General features: G+C 42.3%; 1 protein-coding gene across 1 annotated transcript in view; it reads left to right on the plus strand.

The window, feature by feature from the left end:
* The window catches only part of gramd4a (GRAM domain containing 4a), a 40,633-nt gene extending 23,782 nt beyond the window's left edge, over window positions 1-16,851 (plus strand). The window contains exons 4-17 of the mRNA XM_080757357.1: window positions 3,020-3,155; window positions 4,032-4,057; window positions 5,516-5,607; window positions 5,887-5,978; window positions 6,090-6,138; window positions 6,891-6,962; window positions 7,194-7,237; window positions 8,098-8,207; window positions 9,331-9,482; window positions 14,259-14,409; window positions 14,653-14,746; window positions 15,045-15,135; window positions 15,656-15,724; window positions 16,399-16,851. Of these exons, the coding sequence (XP_080613483.1) occupies window positions 3,020-3,155; window positions 4,032-4,057; window positions 5,516-5,607; window positions 5,887-5,978; window positions 6,090-6,138; window positions 6,891-6,962; window positions 7,194-7,237; window positions 8,098-8,207; window positions 9,331-9,482; window positions 14,259-14,409; window positions 14,653-14,746; window positions 15,045-15,135; window positions 15,656-15,724; window positions 16,399-16,512 (1,292 nt within the window). The 3' untranslated portion in view covers window positions 16,513-16,851. The remainder of the gene's footprint in view (window positions 1-3,019; window positions 3,156-4,031; window positions 4,058-5,515; window positions 5,608-5,886; window positions 5,979-6,089; window positions 6,139-6,890; window positions 6,963-7,193; window positions 7,238-8,097; window positions 8,208-9,330; window positions 9,483-14,258; window positions 14,410-14,652; window positions 14,747-15,044; window positions 15,136-15,655; window positions 15,725-16,398) is intronic.

Consider the following 16,851-nt stretch of genomic DNA (forward strand, 5'->3'; position numbering starts at 1 on the left):
AGATGATTTATTACCATAAAAGCAGCATAGCCCAGACATCCTAGCCTGAGGACAGGAGATTCCTGAGGTATCATCCTGGGCACACAGAGATCTTAATCCTAAATGGTCGTGTATGTACTAGTGACCAGCTCATTGGCCTTGTGGTTAGAGTGTCCACCCTGAGATTGGGAAGTCGAGGTTTGATTCCCCAGACGGGTCATACCAAATGGGACAGAATGCCTCCCTGCTTAAGGCCTATTCATACTCCAGTTTTTGGTGATGAGATGGGTGCTAGGCCCTCCTACAGTATGTGTGTGTTTGTGTGTACCCCATAGAGATGATTAAGATTTGATTGGCTGAGCAATGTGTGTACCCCACAGCGATGATTTGATTGGCTGAGCACAGAATGTGATTTATGATGATTAGAGTGCCCCTCACTTTACACAAATACATTGTTTTACATCACCATTACATCACCTAATCAACATGAGTTAGACTTTAATTAGTAGCGCCCCTCACTTCACACGGGTGTGATTTTTTTTATTTGCATAGAAGTGTACATCTGTATGATTTTAACTGTTCTGTGGAATTGAAAATGGACTGTACAATACTTTAAAACAGTTGTCATGTTGCACACATGTGCGCCGCCCTCGTTGAAAACAATGTATTTCCAACTCCAGCTGGTCTCAGTTCAGGCTGCATGAACAGCGCTCGAGCGCTCGGTTTCTGCCCCCTCAACATCACAACTCTTCTATTAGATGTCTCTGCATACAGGTATATGGGGCGTGATTGACTGACTGACTGACTGACGGGAAATGCACAATTTCATAGTTAGCTGCGACCTGCTGTCGCAATAGACTGGTTACGTTAAGAACGTATTATGTTCTGAAACAAATTATGCTGACAGAGAGTAGGAGTAGCAGTCCAAATTAAGATTGACAGATGCTGCAGTAAAGTCAAACTTATAGCACTTTGGTGTGAAAGTTGCTGACGTGATTGAATGTAAGGCTAACACCGTGATACTGTAAACATAATATGTGGCAGTGTATAAATCGTGCCGCCATAAGGGCTCAGCCAACTTCATTGTGTCGGAGCCAGTGTTGATTTTGACACCAAATTTTGATCGAAATCTCTTGAATAGTTCAATTAGTTTTAGTCACATGGAATGTTTTAGTGTTAGTCTAGTTTTAGTCGACTAAATATCATAAGATTTTAGTGGACTAAATCTATAGTTTTTTTAGTCAACTAAAAGTTTTATAACCAGTTTTGATGAGTAAACCTTTGTGGAGATTTTTCTTCGAGTGACAAATCAATGGTGATTTACTGTACATTACACTGTAGTATTAGCCTATATTTTGGCTGTGTGTGTGTGTGTGTGTGTGTGTGTGTGTGTGTGTGTATATATATTATATATATATATATATATATATATATATATATATATATATATGTGTATATATATGTGGGAAAATCACATTTGAAATATTAAAATCGAATTTGAGACTGAAAATATCGGTGGCTTCCACTGTACTGTACGGTACTGTACTGCCAATGAAGCTTATTTCAATCTGACAAGGAGACATTTCTTGCTCAAATGTCAGCTGACTGTGGGTATAAAGGAGTTGTGTGCGTGTGTGCGTGAAACCGAGGGGGAGTGCAAAGCTGGTGGTGCCACTCAGCTGGAGGAAACATGACACAACTAATTATGTCACAAAACCAGATTCAATATATTTCATTTTCCGCCTCAATGAAACATTGACCTTAATTGGAGGTTGATAATCACTGGTCTAAAAAATGGCACCAGTGTCGGACCCAGAGATCTGTCACGGCCCGGGTCGGGCTCTAGTTATAAAGCCCAGTGTCTGGATGATGAGAGGGGCCCATGAATATTGTCTGACCCATCCTTATGAATGAATGTATATCACAGATGCTTAAAGTGTGATGGTATTTATGGCATGTGCGTGCATGTGCATTTGAACAGTGTGTGACAGAGCATGGGTGTGAACGAGAGGGAGAGGCTAATTTTGGAAAATGGGTTATTTTTGTAGATCACTTCATCTAGGGCAGACATGTTATCATAGTGTGCTCTGCCGTCAAAGCTCTGTTGCTGACGTACGTTGTTGTCTACAAGCTGATCTACACACAACAATACAAAGACAGGTGACTGTGTGTGTGTGTGTGTGTGTGTGTGTGTGTGTGTGTGTGTGTGTGTGTGTGTGTGTGTGTGTGTGTGTGTGCGTGCGTGCGCTCCCTAGCATTACAAGGACTCTGTGTTTAATGTGAGTCCATAAATCATGCTGTAAGACTTGGAACATGCCTCATGAAGTTCTATACGTTTTCATTAAAAAAAATTACCTTCAAAGAGTGACCTCTATGGGTAGAGGTTGGCTACTACAGGCTCATGCTGTACACTTAGTTTACATCACTTTCTATGACTGAAACAGTCGTTAGTCAGTGTTCTTTTCCTTGACTAAAACTATAATGAACTAACTGAAGAAAAAAAACGACTATATTTAACACATGGTATTAATAGGTATTAATTAATAAAAATGTCCTGAGACGTACGATCGTCTTTTCTTTCGCCTGGAAAATATGCCCACATCAGAGACACCACGTCCACGGCAGCCAAATACTCAATAATATCAACCTCGAGGCCGTTGAGTTTTAAGGCGAGGATTCCTGTTCATCTTCTGATTGCCGTGTGCCTCTCTGTGTTCATTGAGTTAGAGTGCAAACATAGAAACGGGTTACAGTTGCAGTATATATTTCACATTTTGATATCTAGACCAGTGGTTCTCAAATTTGGGGGCCAGGGGGTCCCTGCAGCAAAATTAGTTAATATAGGGTGACAATCGTTTCAACCGCCTTATCAAAAATAGCAGATCTACACGCTCACAGTGCACTGTTTTTGCATTTGTTAGAAAAATATCTAAAAAGTTTTAAAAACTTTAAATCAGCAGCCAAATTCATATCAATTCGGCTGGTCCTTTGACTTAAAAAGATTTGAGAAGCACCACCACTCTGTTGTACCTCCTTCCAGACAAACTGCAGAGGGAGACGTGGGGTTCATGGGGGATGAAGTGGCTGTACGAGCGTTTCGGGGTCTACGTGGAGGACTTCCGCTTCCAGCCGGAGGAGAGCACCGTGGAGGCCGAGGAGCCGCTCAGCGCTAAGAGGTACGCTATGAGCCCAGACAGCTAGCGCACGCTGGATGAGAGTTCTCAGTCCGACCACCACTGGTTTCACTCCTTTGAGTGACTGCTATGGAAGCGTGCCTGCCGCACACAGCCAAACTAGTCGACCTGCAAGCTCACAGCGACGGCGTGTACATGTAAACCGTAGTCCAGTGTCTAATGTGTTATGTGACACTTGAGCAGGTTCCTGATCAGAAACGGGAAACACATGTTCAGGGAGACCGACAGTGAGCAAACACTCGATAGCAATGGTTAACAAAAATACCCTCCTTTTTATTACTTAAATTAGACTTGTGAATAACAGAAGAGACAGAGAGCAGGTGGTAATGGTAGACTATCACCATTTTACTTTTGGTAACAAGAAGTGACTATCAGGTGCAGTATGTGTGCCATTTAGTGGTGGCCAGGCAGGCACCTCCTTGCTGAACCTTGGATGAGTCCAAACTAAGACAAAAATGGCTCCGGTTTATTTCCCATATCTCTGAGACCAGAAGCAGGTTGGAGTCTTATTACTTCCAATGGAAGAGTGAACGTGAACACAACTTCTGAACAACTTTAGGCCCATGGTCACTGGACTATTGGACCCGATCGTCACAAGCCACACAATATCCGCAAGGTTTTCATACTAAAATCTTTATATCTGCCATCAGACGCCCACTTAGGAGACCATTTGGTTCAAATCAGTGTGGACATCTAGGGATGGTGGAAACAATACAGCCTGTTTGATGGAAAGCTGCACCCCACTGCCAGTTCTTACATAACACGCTGTTTGATATACTGTGCATGTACATTGTACAGTATGATGTAGGCCTCCGCCTTCTCTCATCCTTTGGTTCTTGTTTTCCCTTCTCCATGCAGGTTGACAGAAAATATGAGGCGACTCAGTGAGTATATGCACGCACGCACACACGCACACACGCACGCACGCACGCACGCACACACACACGCACACACGCAAGCACGCACACATACACGCGCACACAAAAATATTTTAAAGCAATAGTGGAGATAGCTGATCTACCGTGCCAACTTTCTTTAGGAAACGTTGGCATGGGTTCCAGTGCGTTGGAACAGTCGACAGCGCGGGGTGCCCACTTCTATTTCCGTCCCCTTTTTAGCCTCATGGATATAGTTCTATTTCTATGAACAGTGTATTGATGGTGAGAAGCCTGGTGAGCCGGGGTTTGGTATTGTTAGAATTTCTTCTACGGATACTAGGTTTGGGTTTTCAGATTCTATTGTTGTTTTTGCATATAGATACAAAACGGGTAAAAAACTTAAAAGAAACAAAGATACGGTATTGTAAAAGAATATAAAATATTTTTTCACTTTTACTCAAGTACTGTACGTTAGTTATGTTTTACCTAGATTCATTATTAAATGCACGTGCACGTTTGTTTTGTTCTCTCAGAGATAGTTAAATTGAATGTTTTATTCTTATAATATAGGCCAGGGCATAGCAGTGGCAGCCATTTTGTGGTGCCACAGATCGAAAGCCCATTAATCTTTCCCATAGAGATTTCCAATTAATTATATAAATTATTTTAAGCCTGGAACCAAGCCATCCAGGCTCCTGGTGAATCATGAGTATAAAACATTTATTGTATTAATTAAAATAAGACATGCATGGTTACCTTCATAACCTATTCATTCTATGTCAACAAATATTTGAAAACTGCAAAAACATATTTATTTAATATAGGAGCTGTCGGGAGGAAACCTAACTGCATTTGTTGAGATTTTTATTTCATTTTATTTATTTATTTCATTAATCAGTGCTTTTGAACACCCTTTACGTCTGAACGAAAATATTGAACCAGTGAAACGTAGTTTCATTGGTTCAAATGACAAAACCTTTAGACAAAACCTCTTAACTCCATTGGACCCTCAAACTGTCTTTGCTTCTGCAATGCAACTAACTCCACCACCTCTCTCCCTCTCATGTAAGTAATTTACACCCATATATTGGGTCAACAACACCAACTTTGTTTTCAAAATATACGGTTTTCTTAATTTCATTTCCTGGAAAATGAACATTTTGGAGCTAGGTGGTTTCTTACCAACAGCAGAGATATAATAAAATGTAATATAAAAATGTTTTTTGACAGAGAATCAAATTTTATGCTCATGATTTGGTGTTCCTTGAAATTAAAAGGTTTGAGAACCACGGGTATTGTAATTGTATAGAATATGTCCACATACGGTACTGTACTGTACCAGCTCTGTTCCAAATGTGATTCCTAGTCGTCAATGTTTGAATCCGGTTTCGGATCCCGATCCTACTGACACTGTCGTGCGATGGAACACTGTTCTAAATTCAAGTCACTTGTGTTTGTTTTCAGAGCGAGGAGCCAGACCTGTCACTAACTTCTTAAGGAACCTCTCTGCCTTATCCAACTGGCACTCTGTATACACGTCCGCTATTGCCTTCATTGTGAGTACATTTACTACATTAATACATTTTCGGCAGGAACCCCTTTTGGCGTTTTAAGCATTATGTTATACTTTAGCTATTGAAAAATAACAGATCTACAAGCTCGAGCTTGTAGGTCTGCTATTTTTGAAAAAAAAATGTGCCTCAAATCTTTCAGAAATTTTTCATGATTTAGAAGAAATTTTGATGTCAGGCCTAAATGGGTTACATTTCTGCGCACACACACACACGCACGTTGGTGTTGGTTTTGACGTTGACATAAGCGTGTTCTTCCTGCAGATCTACATGAATGTAGCGTGGCATGGCTGGGCCATCCCCCTGTTCCTCTTCCTCGCTATCCTGAGGTTGTCCTTGAATTACCTCATCGCCAGGTAAGACAAGCAACCCACTGCTTTTCATGTTTGACACTATAAACATGACCAGCAAACCAAAAAGTCATCCATCCATGTTCGCTCATTCTTATGTATGTGCTGTTGTTCCAGAGGTTGGAGGATCCAGTGGAGCATTGTGCCTGAGGTCTCTGAACCAATGGTAAGACTGTGTGTGTGTGTGTGTGTGTGTGTGTGTGTGTGTGTGTGTGTGTGTGTGTGCATGCGCGGCATTCTTTTTTTAATTTTTTATCTGAGAATCTTATTTTCCCTCAATAATGTATAACATAGAAATCTACATTTTGCTGATATACAGAAAGAAAACAAAAGGCATATTATAAGATATTATAATATCTTAATCAAATATGTATTTGACCATTTGAGATACAGGGCCATCTTTCACGAGGAATTAAATTGTCTTGTCTGTCATATCACATGCAAAACATACACATTTCTGTGGCTACCAATGTGGGGGTGACTTTTTTTTAACCGGCCCACGTGTGCTTTCCTCGGCCGTGCGCGCAGACAACATTACATTCACAGAAAAACGCACAATGATAGAACCGTAGAATGTTCAATTAATTGTTACGTTTAACGGCGATTAATCAAATTTCTATCAATTGTTAACATCCCTAGATAGCATGATATGTACTATGTAGACCGATTCCAGGTTCACTTGCATCTGTATAGTTTGTACAAATTATAGATTTTTTGATATTCTGCTGTTTACCTATTATTCTAGATTACTATTTCTATACATTTGATGGATTACTTTGTGTTTTCCTTGCTTACTGTAAATTGCTCTGGAATGAGGACTTTCTGCTAAATGCATAAATTGCAATAGTAACTAAACTTCACTTTCCCTTGGTGTCCACTACCTCCACTACCCGTTCCAAATCCGACGCCATTTTGTAGGAGGCTGCAAAGGAAGACTTGACCGTATCGGAGAAGTTCCAGCTGGTGCTTGACGTGGCGCAGAAAGCCCAGGTACAAGAAGAATGCTTTTCTAATCCGTGTAAATCAGTGGTTCTGATTTCAAGGTGCATTTATTTAGCATCTTTCTCCAAAGCTTTTCAAATTGCATTCACGCATTCACACGGTGGATAAAACCATGCACGACCTGCTCACCAGGAACAATCAGGGGTTCCGTGTCTTGCTCAAGGATACTTTGCCACTCATTTATAATGGTGTTTTTTCCCCTCTCCTTTTCTTTTCCAGAACCTCTTTGGTAAGATGTCAGATGTTTTGGAGAAGATCAAGAAGTAAGTCAAGCAGTACAGGTCACATTGTCAAATTGAGGCTCTAAATAATATTACATCTATGCAAGATTATCAATAATTATAATACTTGACCTTATGAAATGCTTTATGCGTTAGCATTATTGTTATGAATCATTATGCATATGTCTGAGTTGTTTGAACTAGGTAGTATTCCCGTGTGGTATAAGCAGATTATAATGCATACAATTGTCTCCGTCTGGTAGAAACCGCGTATGTTCAGAACTGTTACTTTCCAGGATTCAAATTTAACCCATTCTGACCGGGCACCCATTTTGGTGTTGGCATCATGTTATGCTTTACCTATTGAAAAATAGCAGATCTACAAGCTCATATCGCGCCACCGAGTGGCGCGATACGAGCTTGTAGGTCTGCTATTTTTGAAAAATTCGAAGAACGACTGACATTTTTAGAATCTGATCTCAGGTCAGAATGGGTTAATCAGACCAGTGTGTGTCCCGTGGAAACCTCGTATGAATCTGATCTCAGGTCAGAATGGGTTAAAAAGCATCAAAAGTAACAGATCTACGAGCTCGAAGCTTGTGGATCTTGTGGAGCTTGTGTGGGACTTTTGATGCTTTTGTGTGGCACTGTGGTATGGTCAAGTAGGGCCTTAATTTACAAAGAAATACAAAAAGTTAAAATATGGAGATGAGATGAGTTTCTGCATGACAGCAACGTAATAATGCATTATACGTTTGTTTTATGTTATGTTTTTTTGCATATATTGCACGTATAATGCATGTTATGCATTATGCATCTTATGGTTTTTTTAGTTACTGATACGTTTTTTTTTGTGTGTGTGTGTGTGTGTGTGTGTGCGCGTGTGTGTGCGTGTGCGTCAGTCTGTTCATGTGGGTCCAACCAGAGAGCACACAGAAGCTGTACGTGAGCCTGTGGCTCGCTTTCATCACTTCCTGTGTCATGCCCTACAAACTAATGGGATTCATGATGGGTGAGACACACACACACACACTCTCGCTCTCGCGCACGCACGCACGCACGCACGCACGCACACACACACACACACACACACACACACACACACACACACACACACACGCGCACGCACACACACAGACTCACCTAGACTCAACCTCAGCACATGACCTTGATATGACGACCATGCAGATTTAAATTTAGAGATAGGTTCATAGTACCTACCGGTACCTAATTTAGATAGTATGTTATTTAAACAGATGCTAGGTTGTCTGCCTGGTATCCTAGACAGATGCTAGGTTGCCTGTCTGGTATCCTAATAGTTAAAATGTACACGTTGTTATTTCTGGTAGTTGTGTGTGTGTGTGTGTGTGTGTATGTGTGTGTGTGTGTGTGTGAGATACTGTATATCCCTGTGGTGAATATTAATGCAATGTGTCGTTTAAAGACCCAGGATGAAGCGATAGGATAATAATCAAATCCACATCAGGCTCACTAAGCGTAGAAAAGACGTTTCTTTCTTTCTGAACACGGCAACACGCCTACAACGCAATTTTCCCAAAATAGAACCGTCCGTCAGGGTTCATGTGGTTAATCAGTGATAGGTATTGAATAGAGCTCCAGGCAAGGAGAGAGAATTACATTTCACTGTGGCTGCATTTATTGAGCAACCACTTTTCTGATGCCTGCTGTCTCTGTCTGTCTGTCTGTCTCTTATCTTCATATTTTACACTTATGTTTTTCTTAAATGAATACCCTACACCGTGATACTACAGTGTCACACAAATCTAGCAAATAAACAGATCTGTACAAGCTCAAAATCTGGCAATTTTTGTGGTTTTGGACATAATGTTTCCACCCGACAGCAACGATATACAATTTATACATACCGGTACACACAAAAATGCTCCATATGGATTTTAATATAGCATGGTTTTAATTAATGTAGCATAGCTTTATTATGATGTGTTGTGTTTTTTACTGGGGCAACCAGTCCTACATTTAGTCGGCGAAAAAAGTTCTTCCCGAAATATGGTTATGTGGTTACGAAAGGAAAATAAGTAATTTGTCTCTCTATCTCTGCTTCTCTCTCTCTCGCGCCTCGCTCTCCCCCCCCCCCCCCCCCCCCCTCCCTCCAGGCCTGTATGCAGGTATAAAGTTCTTCATCATAGACTTCCTGTTTAGGAGCTGTCCTAAGCTCAGAGATAAGTATGACACCCCCAGCATGGTGTGGATCAGCCTGCCCACCGACCCCCAGCTCAGAGAGAGGACCAACCTGGTGGCCAGACGGGTACATGATCTACAAACATGCACGCTCACACACACAGCACACACACACATAGCACACACACACACACACACACACACACACACACACACACACACACACACACATAAAACAAAAACATTAAGCTACATGGTTGTGTTTAGTTCGAATGAGTGAACACAAGTGCCATCTAGTGGACAGAACTGACCACCTAGGTCCATTAAAAAGTAGTTAGTCTTTCTACTACTGAGGATACATTGTGTGTGTGTGTGTGTGTGTGTGTGTGTGTGTGTGTGTGTGTGTTTTGTCACGTCACGTCACGGTATGAATCACGTTATCCTGTCATTTCCCTCTCTCTCAGCTGTCTGGCTCTCAGGTATGGATGCCAATGTGTCTGTCACACTGCTAGTGGCTGGGTGTGGTGTGCGTGTGTGGCGCGCGCGTCTGTGTGTTTGTGTGTGTCAGAGAGAGAGACACACCTCATGACATGGGAGTGACTTGGCTTGTTGGTGACATGGAATGAATTCAAATGTCTGTAAATGTGACATTTCGCAGTCCCCCCCCCCCCCCCACACACAGTGGGGACATCATCAGCTTTTGTTCAAATGATCAGAAATGAAATTCCATCATACGTCAGACATTTTGAATCCATTTTGTCACTGCCACACTGTAGAATAGAACATGGCTGAGTGCTGCGGTAATTTAAACACCGGTATTTTACCGAGTAGCTCTAGTATGTTGTAGAATCACCCCTTAACCTCTTAAAGGGAGTATAAGTGATATTTATTTTGTTAAGAGTTAAATAGCTCTATATGCACATAGTAATGATTGCCCGTCTCTCCAGCTCTTTAACAATCAGAAAACATTTTGGGATACCAATTTCATCCAATCAGGAAACCGTACCCATGCATGATAAAGAACAAAGTGCGATAGAAAGTGATGAACCAATGAAATGAGCAGACACAATTGGAAGTGGAACACTATAATAGTGATGCTGAAAAAAATGGGTTCTTTCTCCTGGTTGGATTAAACTGGTATCTCACCTGAGAAACAAATTATTCAACAAAACCAATATCACTTACAGCACCTTTAAGCCCTATATATTATACTTAGTTGACCGAAGTCCTTCAGGGCTCTGTACTAGGGCTTCTCCTGTTTCCGCTGTACACCAAATACCTTCGGCAAAAATATCAGATCTTACAAGCTCACAAAGTGCTGAGTTGCAACTTGTGACACGTTTGTAGCTCTGATATCTTTCTTTTTGCTAAATGTTCGGCCCAGAATACGGATTTATTTATATTTATATTATATTTATTTATTTGACAAGGACAGTTATTCAGAAGCTAATTTACATCTGTAGTCCCTGAGCAGGCTCTTTACCCATTTTGACCTGAGATCAGATTCTAAAAATGTCTTCTACATCCTGACAGTTTTCGTTCTTCGATTTTTCAAAAATAGCAGACCTACAAGCTCGTAGCTCGCCACTCGGTGGCTAGCACCAAAAGGGGTTCCCGCCCAAAATGGGTTAAAGATGATGACAAAACTATCCATACAAAATCACATGCAATACAATTACAAGAACAAGCAAACATTGTACAGGGGACAGAACAACCAGAACAAGTAAACATTGTACAGGGGACAGAACAACCAGAACAAGTAAACATTGTACAGGGGACAGAACAACCAGAACAAGTAAACATTGTACAGGGACAGAACAAACAGAACAAGTAAACATTGTACAGGGGACAGAACAACCAGAACAAGTAAACATTGTACAGGGGACAGAACAACCAGAACAAGTAAACATTGTACAGGGGACAGAACAACCAGAACAAGTAAACATTGTACAGGGGACAGAACAACCGCAGAGTGAAGTGAGAAACGATGCTAGGGGGGTTGAGTGCTTCAGCAGATTGATTGATTGGTTGATTGATCGATACTTCATTAACAGTTTGCAAAAAGTACAGAGGTACAGTCCTACAATAATGCTAAAAGGACAACACAAAAAGCCCTGGGGGCTTGTTTCCATTGTGGTGTGAATTGAATACACAGGTATTCAATTCATCAAGAGAGAGCCATATGACTCTCTCAAGACTTTACAAGAGATCATCAATACTAGGAGCAGTACAAGTATATTTACATAAAAACAGTGGGAGAGTCATTTATTTTGGCAAGCTAGACGTCTACTGTAGGGTCAGTTGCAAATTGCAGGTGCTCTTTATCGGCGGTTTAGAAGGAGGGAGGGAGTCACTTTTTGATGGCTGCTGGTGGAGAATTCCACACTTTGGTGGCATAATAGTACAAGGAATTCTTCCCCATGTTTGTGCCAAATCTGGGAGGAATGAGATCAGTGTATCAGTAAGAGACAGAGAGATAACATATGTGGTATCTATCGCCTATTTAATGGGTATATGAACAGACTATAAAGTGGTCTGCTCATTTCCAGTAAGGTTGACTATTCAAAATGTACCTGCTGACACCATAAGAATGTTTATATAAAAAATAAATAAAACTCCTAATTTTTTTTATTTGGAAACGCAACTTCGGTCAGGGGAGAAATACCCCTTCTCAATAATACCAATTATGTTTTATATCATTAATGTTGAGTAGTCACCTTTCCAACGAGGTATAACTTAAGGAACATAAGGATGGTGACATCGGTCTGTCTTCGACTTCACCAGTCTCATGGAACTTGGTCCGAAATGGTGTTTCAGTGCCAGTGTTGCTGCTTGGAGCAGCATGCACAAACTCAACAAAGTTGCAGGATCCATGCTGATGTGTCAGTCACACACCGGTGCTGGCAGGTCGCTCAAAACCAGAGCGATTGTCAACCGATGCATAGTGGTTGGATTTTGGAAAACTTTCGGGGGGCACGCTACCCACATGAATTGAATTTGCTTAGTTGCTCATAACACGATTGCACGATCCTTACAAGTTATACCTCGCCGTAAAGGTGCCTAATCAACGATAATACAATTCCAGTCGGGATAAATAATCGAAGGAAATTAAGTTTTAAGTGTAGAGTACATGAATGGCTTCCAACTGGGCTGAGCATGGGTGCACGGTGGGTGGGTGGCTTAGGGCAGTGGTTCCCAAACATTTTAGCTCGAGACGCAAAAGAGAAATTTGTCTCCCTAGGACCCAAACTATAGAAAATAGCAGATCTACAAGCACACAGCGGATCGGCAATGCGACACGTTGTGTGCTTGTAGGTCAGCTATTTTCACTACTTCTTAAACATTTGCTTTCTAATTTATGGAATTTCTTAGATTTATTTTTCTTTTCATTATTATAATTTGTTTTTTCATAATTCTTTTGAAATTTTGTTTCTAATTCATGAAAAAGCATTTTATTTTATTTTATATATATATATATATTGAAATGTATTGAAATAATAATAAACAAAAAATAAAAGCATGTATACTTGACCCATACAAATGTGTCCGCGACCCACAAATGTGTCCCGAGCCACTGTTTGGGAAACAGGGGTTTAGGGGGTCCTGTGCTGAACGGCATGGCAGCTTCACAGACAACCTGAGTGACACCTCACTAATCCACTAAACCACACACACACACACACACACACACACACACACACACACACACACACACACACACACACGCAACCAGCTTTGGGGGCAGGTTTTAGCCCCACATCGTCTTCAAACTAACCGACAGATCCGGCTAAACATTGTTATGCTGTGATGCTGTAATGAATACAGTGTGTTGCAAAAAACTAAAAGATGAGTGATCTCTGCTTTGCACGATGCCACCACCAGTCCCCCCTCGCCTGCATCGGAGATGCATTTGCAAGGCTATACTCAAATTAAGAAAGTACATGAAGTGATGTTTGGATATGTTGAGTCCTATAAGGTTGCCCACTGTTATCACAAATGCTAAGAGAAAAATGATAAGTAAGGTTCTCCCTGTGTCCCCCAGGGTAGGTACCCTCACAAAAACCATGCAGTAATCCTGGTCTCTAAACTACCTCCCCCATGGCCAGCCGGGGCGCCTGATGGAGGAGAAAGGAACTGGTCGGAATAACGTGTTCCTTCCATGCGCTACATGTACGTCCGGCCAGGGAAACTCTCCCCTGTCAGGTGAAAAGAAGCAGCTTGGACTACTCATGCATTGAAGGAAGCATGAGGTCAGTCCGCTGCCCCCCCAGGTTGGCAGAGGAAGTGTAGCGCCCAGGATTACATTAGATAATTGGATAAGAATTTTAAGAGAAAAAAAGCCGTTACATGACGGCTGACGTCCGACACAGACTTTGTAGCTCAAAGTAATGTGCGGCACAAAGTTTGAGGTGAAATACAAACGTGGTTTGTGTGGTCCTCTTGAAGATCACTTGGTATTCATTCAACTCCTTGTGTAGGACTTGGTACGTTGAGTTACTTTATGATGATTTACCACTTAAACTTTTACGATTAATCAATTACATATTTTGTGTGTGAAAATAGCAAATCTACATGCTCGCACAACGCTTGTAGATTGTCTATTTCCACACGCCACCGTTATGACTCTAGGCCTATTTATAAAGAGAAGGGTGGAAAAACTTAATTATTCGATTGACCTACAGGAGCCAGATTAGGTCAGAGGTTCTAAACGTGGGTTTTAAAATCCACTTAGTATGTTGGGTAATTGGACAGTTTTAGTGCACAGTGTTCAGAAAATCTATTAAACACATCTCTCTCTCTCTCTCTCTCTCTGTCTCTGTCTCTCTCTGTCTCTTTCTCTCTGTCTCTCTCTCTCTCTCCCTGTCTCTCTGTCTCTGTCTCTCTCTCTGTCTCTCCCCCCCAGATCCAGCCTCTGGCTGCGTCCAGGAGCAGCGTGGTGGCCGTGTCCTGTGGGGTGAGCAGGGGGGAGGAGGAGACGGGTCGCTTCCACAGCACCAAGAAGGGAGCCTTCCACGAGATCTTTAACCTGCCGGAGACAGAGCGCCCTCTGGCGGGTGAGACCCCCCCCCCCCCCCCCCCCAGAAAAAGTCCTAATTTAATTGTAACAGTTTATGGGTCATATTACAGACGGTCTATGGTCCGTCATTCGAAAAGAATGTCAGAACCAACCGGGTCTCAGAACAACATTCATGTGTGTGTGTGTGTCTGTGTGTGTGTGTGTGTGTGTGTGTGTGTGTGTGTGTGTGTGTGTGTGTGTGTGTGTGTGTGTGTGTGTGTGTGTGTGTGTGTGTTCTCAGTGTGTGAGAACGGCTGGAGGTGTTGTCTGATCAACAGAGACAGAAAGATGCCTACAGACTACATTAGAAATGGAGTTCTCTACGTCACAGAGAGGTAAACGCACTGCTTCTCTGTCTGTGTGTCTCTCTCTCCCTCTCTCCAACTTCAACTCATTTTAATTAGTCACTCACTGGTAGGTGAGTCAGTAGGGCACAACTGCAGTGACAACAAACAGAGAAATGTGTGGGGAGGAATTCCCCACACATATATATGTGTGGGGAATAACGACTATATTTGGGAGATAAAACATACAAAAAAGAAAGAAGGGAAAAGTCAAACTGGAAAATGTGTTATGCAGTAAGTCTCTTTGTCTGTCTGTCTGTCTGTCTGTCTCTCTGTCTCTCTCTCTCAGTTCCCTGTGCTTTGAGAGCTCTAGTTCCAAGTCCAATGCCTCCAAGAAGAATAAAGTCATAAAGCTGATAGACATCACAGACATACAGAAGGTACGAACCATCCTCAATCATCTCACCGATGAGCCTAGCATACTGTAGCCTTTTAAGGGTTAAATAGCACTGTATTCGGGGTGCATACTTAGTTTAGACTAGACATGGGTTAAGGTTAGGTTAGGTGTGCTGCCCCGTGGGAGGTTAGGTTTAGGGTGAGGGTTTGAGATAGGTTGTAGTTGTAGGACTAACTCTAACCAATGACTAGTCTAAACCAAAAACTGTCTAAATTAAGTACTGCACCCCTGTATTCTGATAGTACTCATTGCTATAGAGTGTTTCTGTTTGTTCAGTACCAGGAGTCTCTATGTCTATTCAGCGCTTTGGGCAAAAGAATATGCATTTTCAGGCCGGGATATCAATTTCATCCAATTCAGACCCTTCTGACCCCCCCTCCGGCGCCTATGTAGAGGGGTACTCTCTCCTGATTCGCATAGAATTGGCAACCCACCTGGAAATGTATCCAGGTTGTATTGTGTTTACTGGTATTGAGCCTCTTGTGTTTCTGTGTCCTCCCCAGTACAAGGTGCTGTCCGTTCTGCCAGGCAGTGGGATGGGCATCTCCATAGCCACGCCCTTGACACAGAAGGTGCACAGCAGCACACACTGATAAACAACTACACTTTTCAAAATAGAACATGTACAAGCTTGCATTGTTTCACGATTTTTGAGAACCACTTAGTTGTTTTAGATATTTTTGGGGGGCTTTTTCTGCCTTTATTTGTACTAGTCCATCCATCTTCAACTGCTTATCCGTAGTCGTGTCGCGGGGGCAACAGCTCCACTAGAGAGTTCCAGACATTCCTCTCTTTGTTCTAGTCAATGTTCTAAAGAGTTTTCTGAAAAACCTATGATGCTATATATACAGGTACAGGTATAACTCAAATCTAAAATGACACAGATTAGTAGGTCACCCAAAAATGTACTTATCTTCTATCAATTACACACCCCATGAAGCCTTGAATTCATGGAGATTTGTTTGTTTTTGTCGCATTCTTGAGCCAACCATTTGATAACGTATGTACACATACACAGAGACTTGGTGCATTATTAGTTAGAAGATAGATAGGAGACTCGGAAAGAGACTCTTTGAGACTCCGCAGGTCATCAAATTGACTCAGACAAAAACATGTCCATAAATTCAAGGCTACATGGCTGTGTGTAATTGATGCAAGGTAAGTCGTTTTTGGCGTGAGCTACTCCTTTAAGCACCGCCTGTGGCGGTCACTTGGGATTCACGGGTTTCTCTGTGTTCTCCCTCAGCCGCTGGTGTTTGGCGCCATGATCCACCGAGACGAGGCGTTTGAGGCCATCTTCACCCAGTATATGAAGATCCTCACCTCCACCACCAAACCTCCAGGCAGCCCAGAGCACTAGTCGGACCCTCGCTCCACTGACGGCACCCCCACACAGGGGGGGGAAGGTGCAGGGCTATAGATACCGACGACAACCGCGCCCTTTTGAACTTGACTGGAAGATAAGATTCTCCATTTTCCTAAGGACGTCCCTCCCCTCCTCTTACGTATTTCATTGGACGTAGAGCTGACCACCTCCTGCGGCGCGAGCGCGATCGGACGGCATCTTTCTCGTCATCTAAAAACGGCCACCGTGCGTCTGACGTCGATAGGGATTGGTGGATTCTGTATTTTCCACGTCTGTGTGTCGGCCAATGGGTTGGCGGAGATTTCGCTAAACATCACGCAGGGGGGATGTTTT

This window comes from Protomyctophum bolini (genome assembly GCF_963924005.1).
Source record: "Protomyctophum bolini genome assembly, chromosome: 23".
Lineage (NCBI taxonomy): Eukaryota > Metazoa > Chordata > Actinopteri > Myctophiformes > Myctophidae > Protomyctophum > Protomyctophum bolini.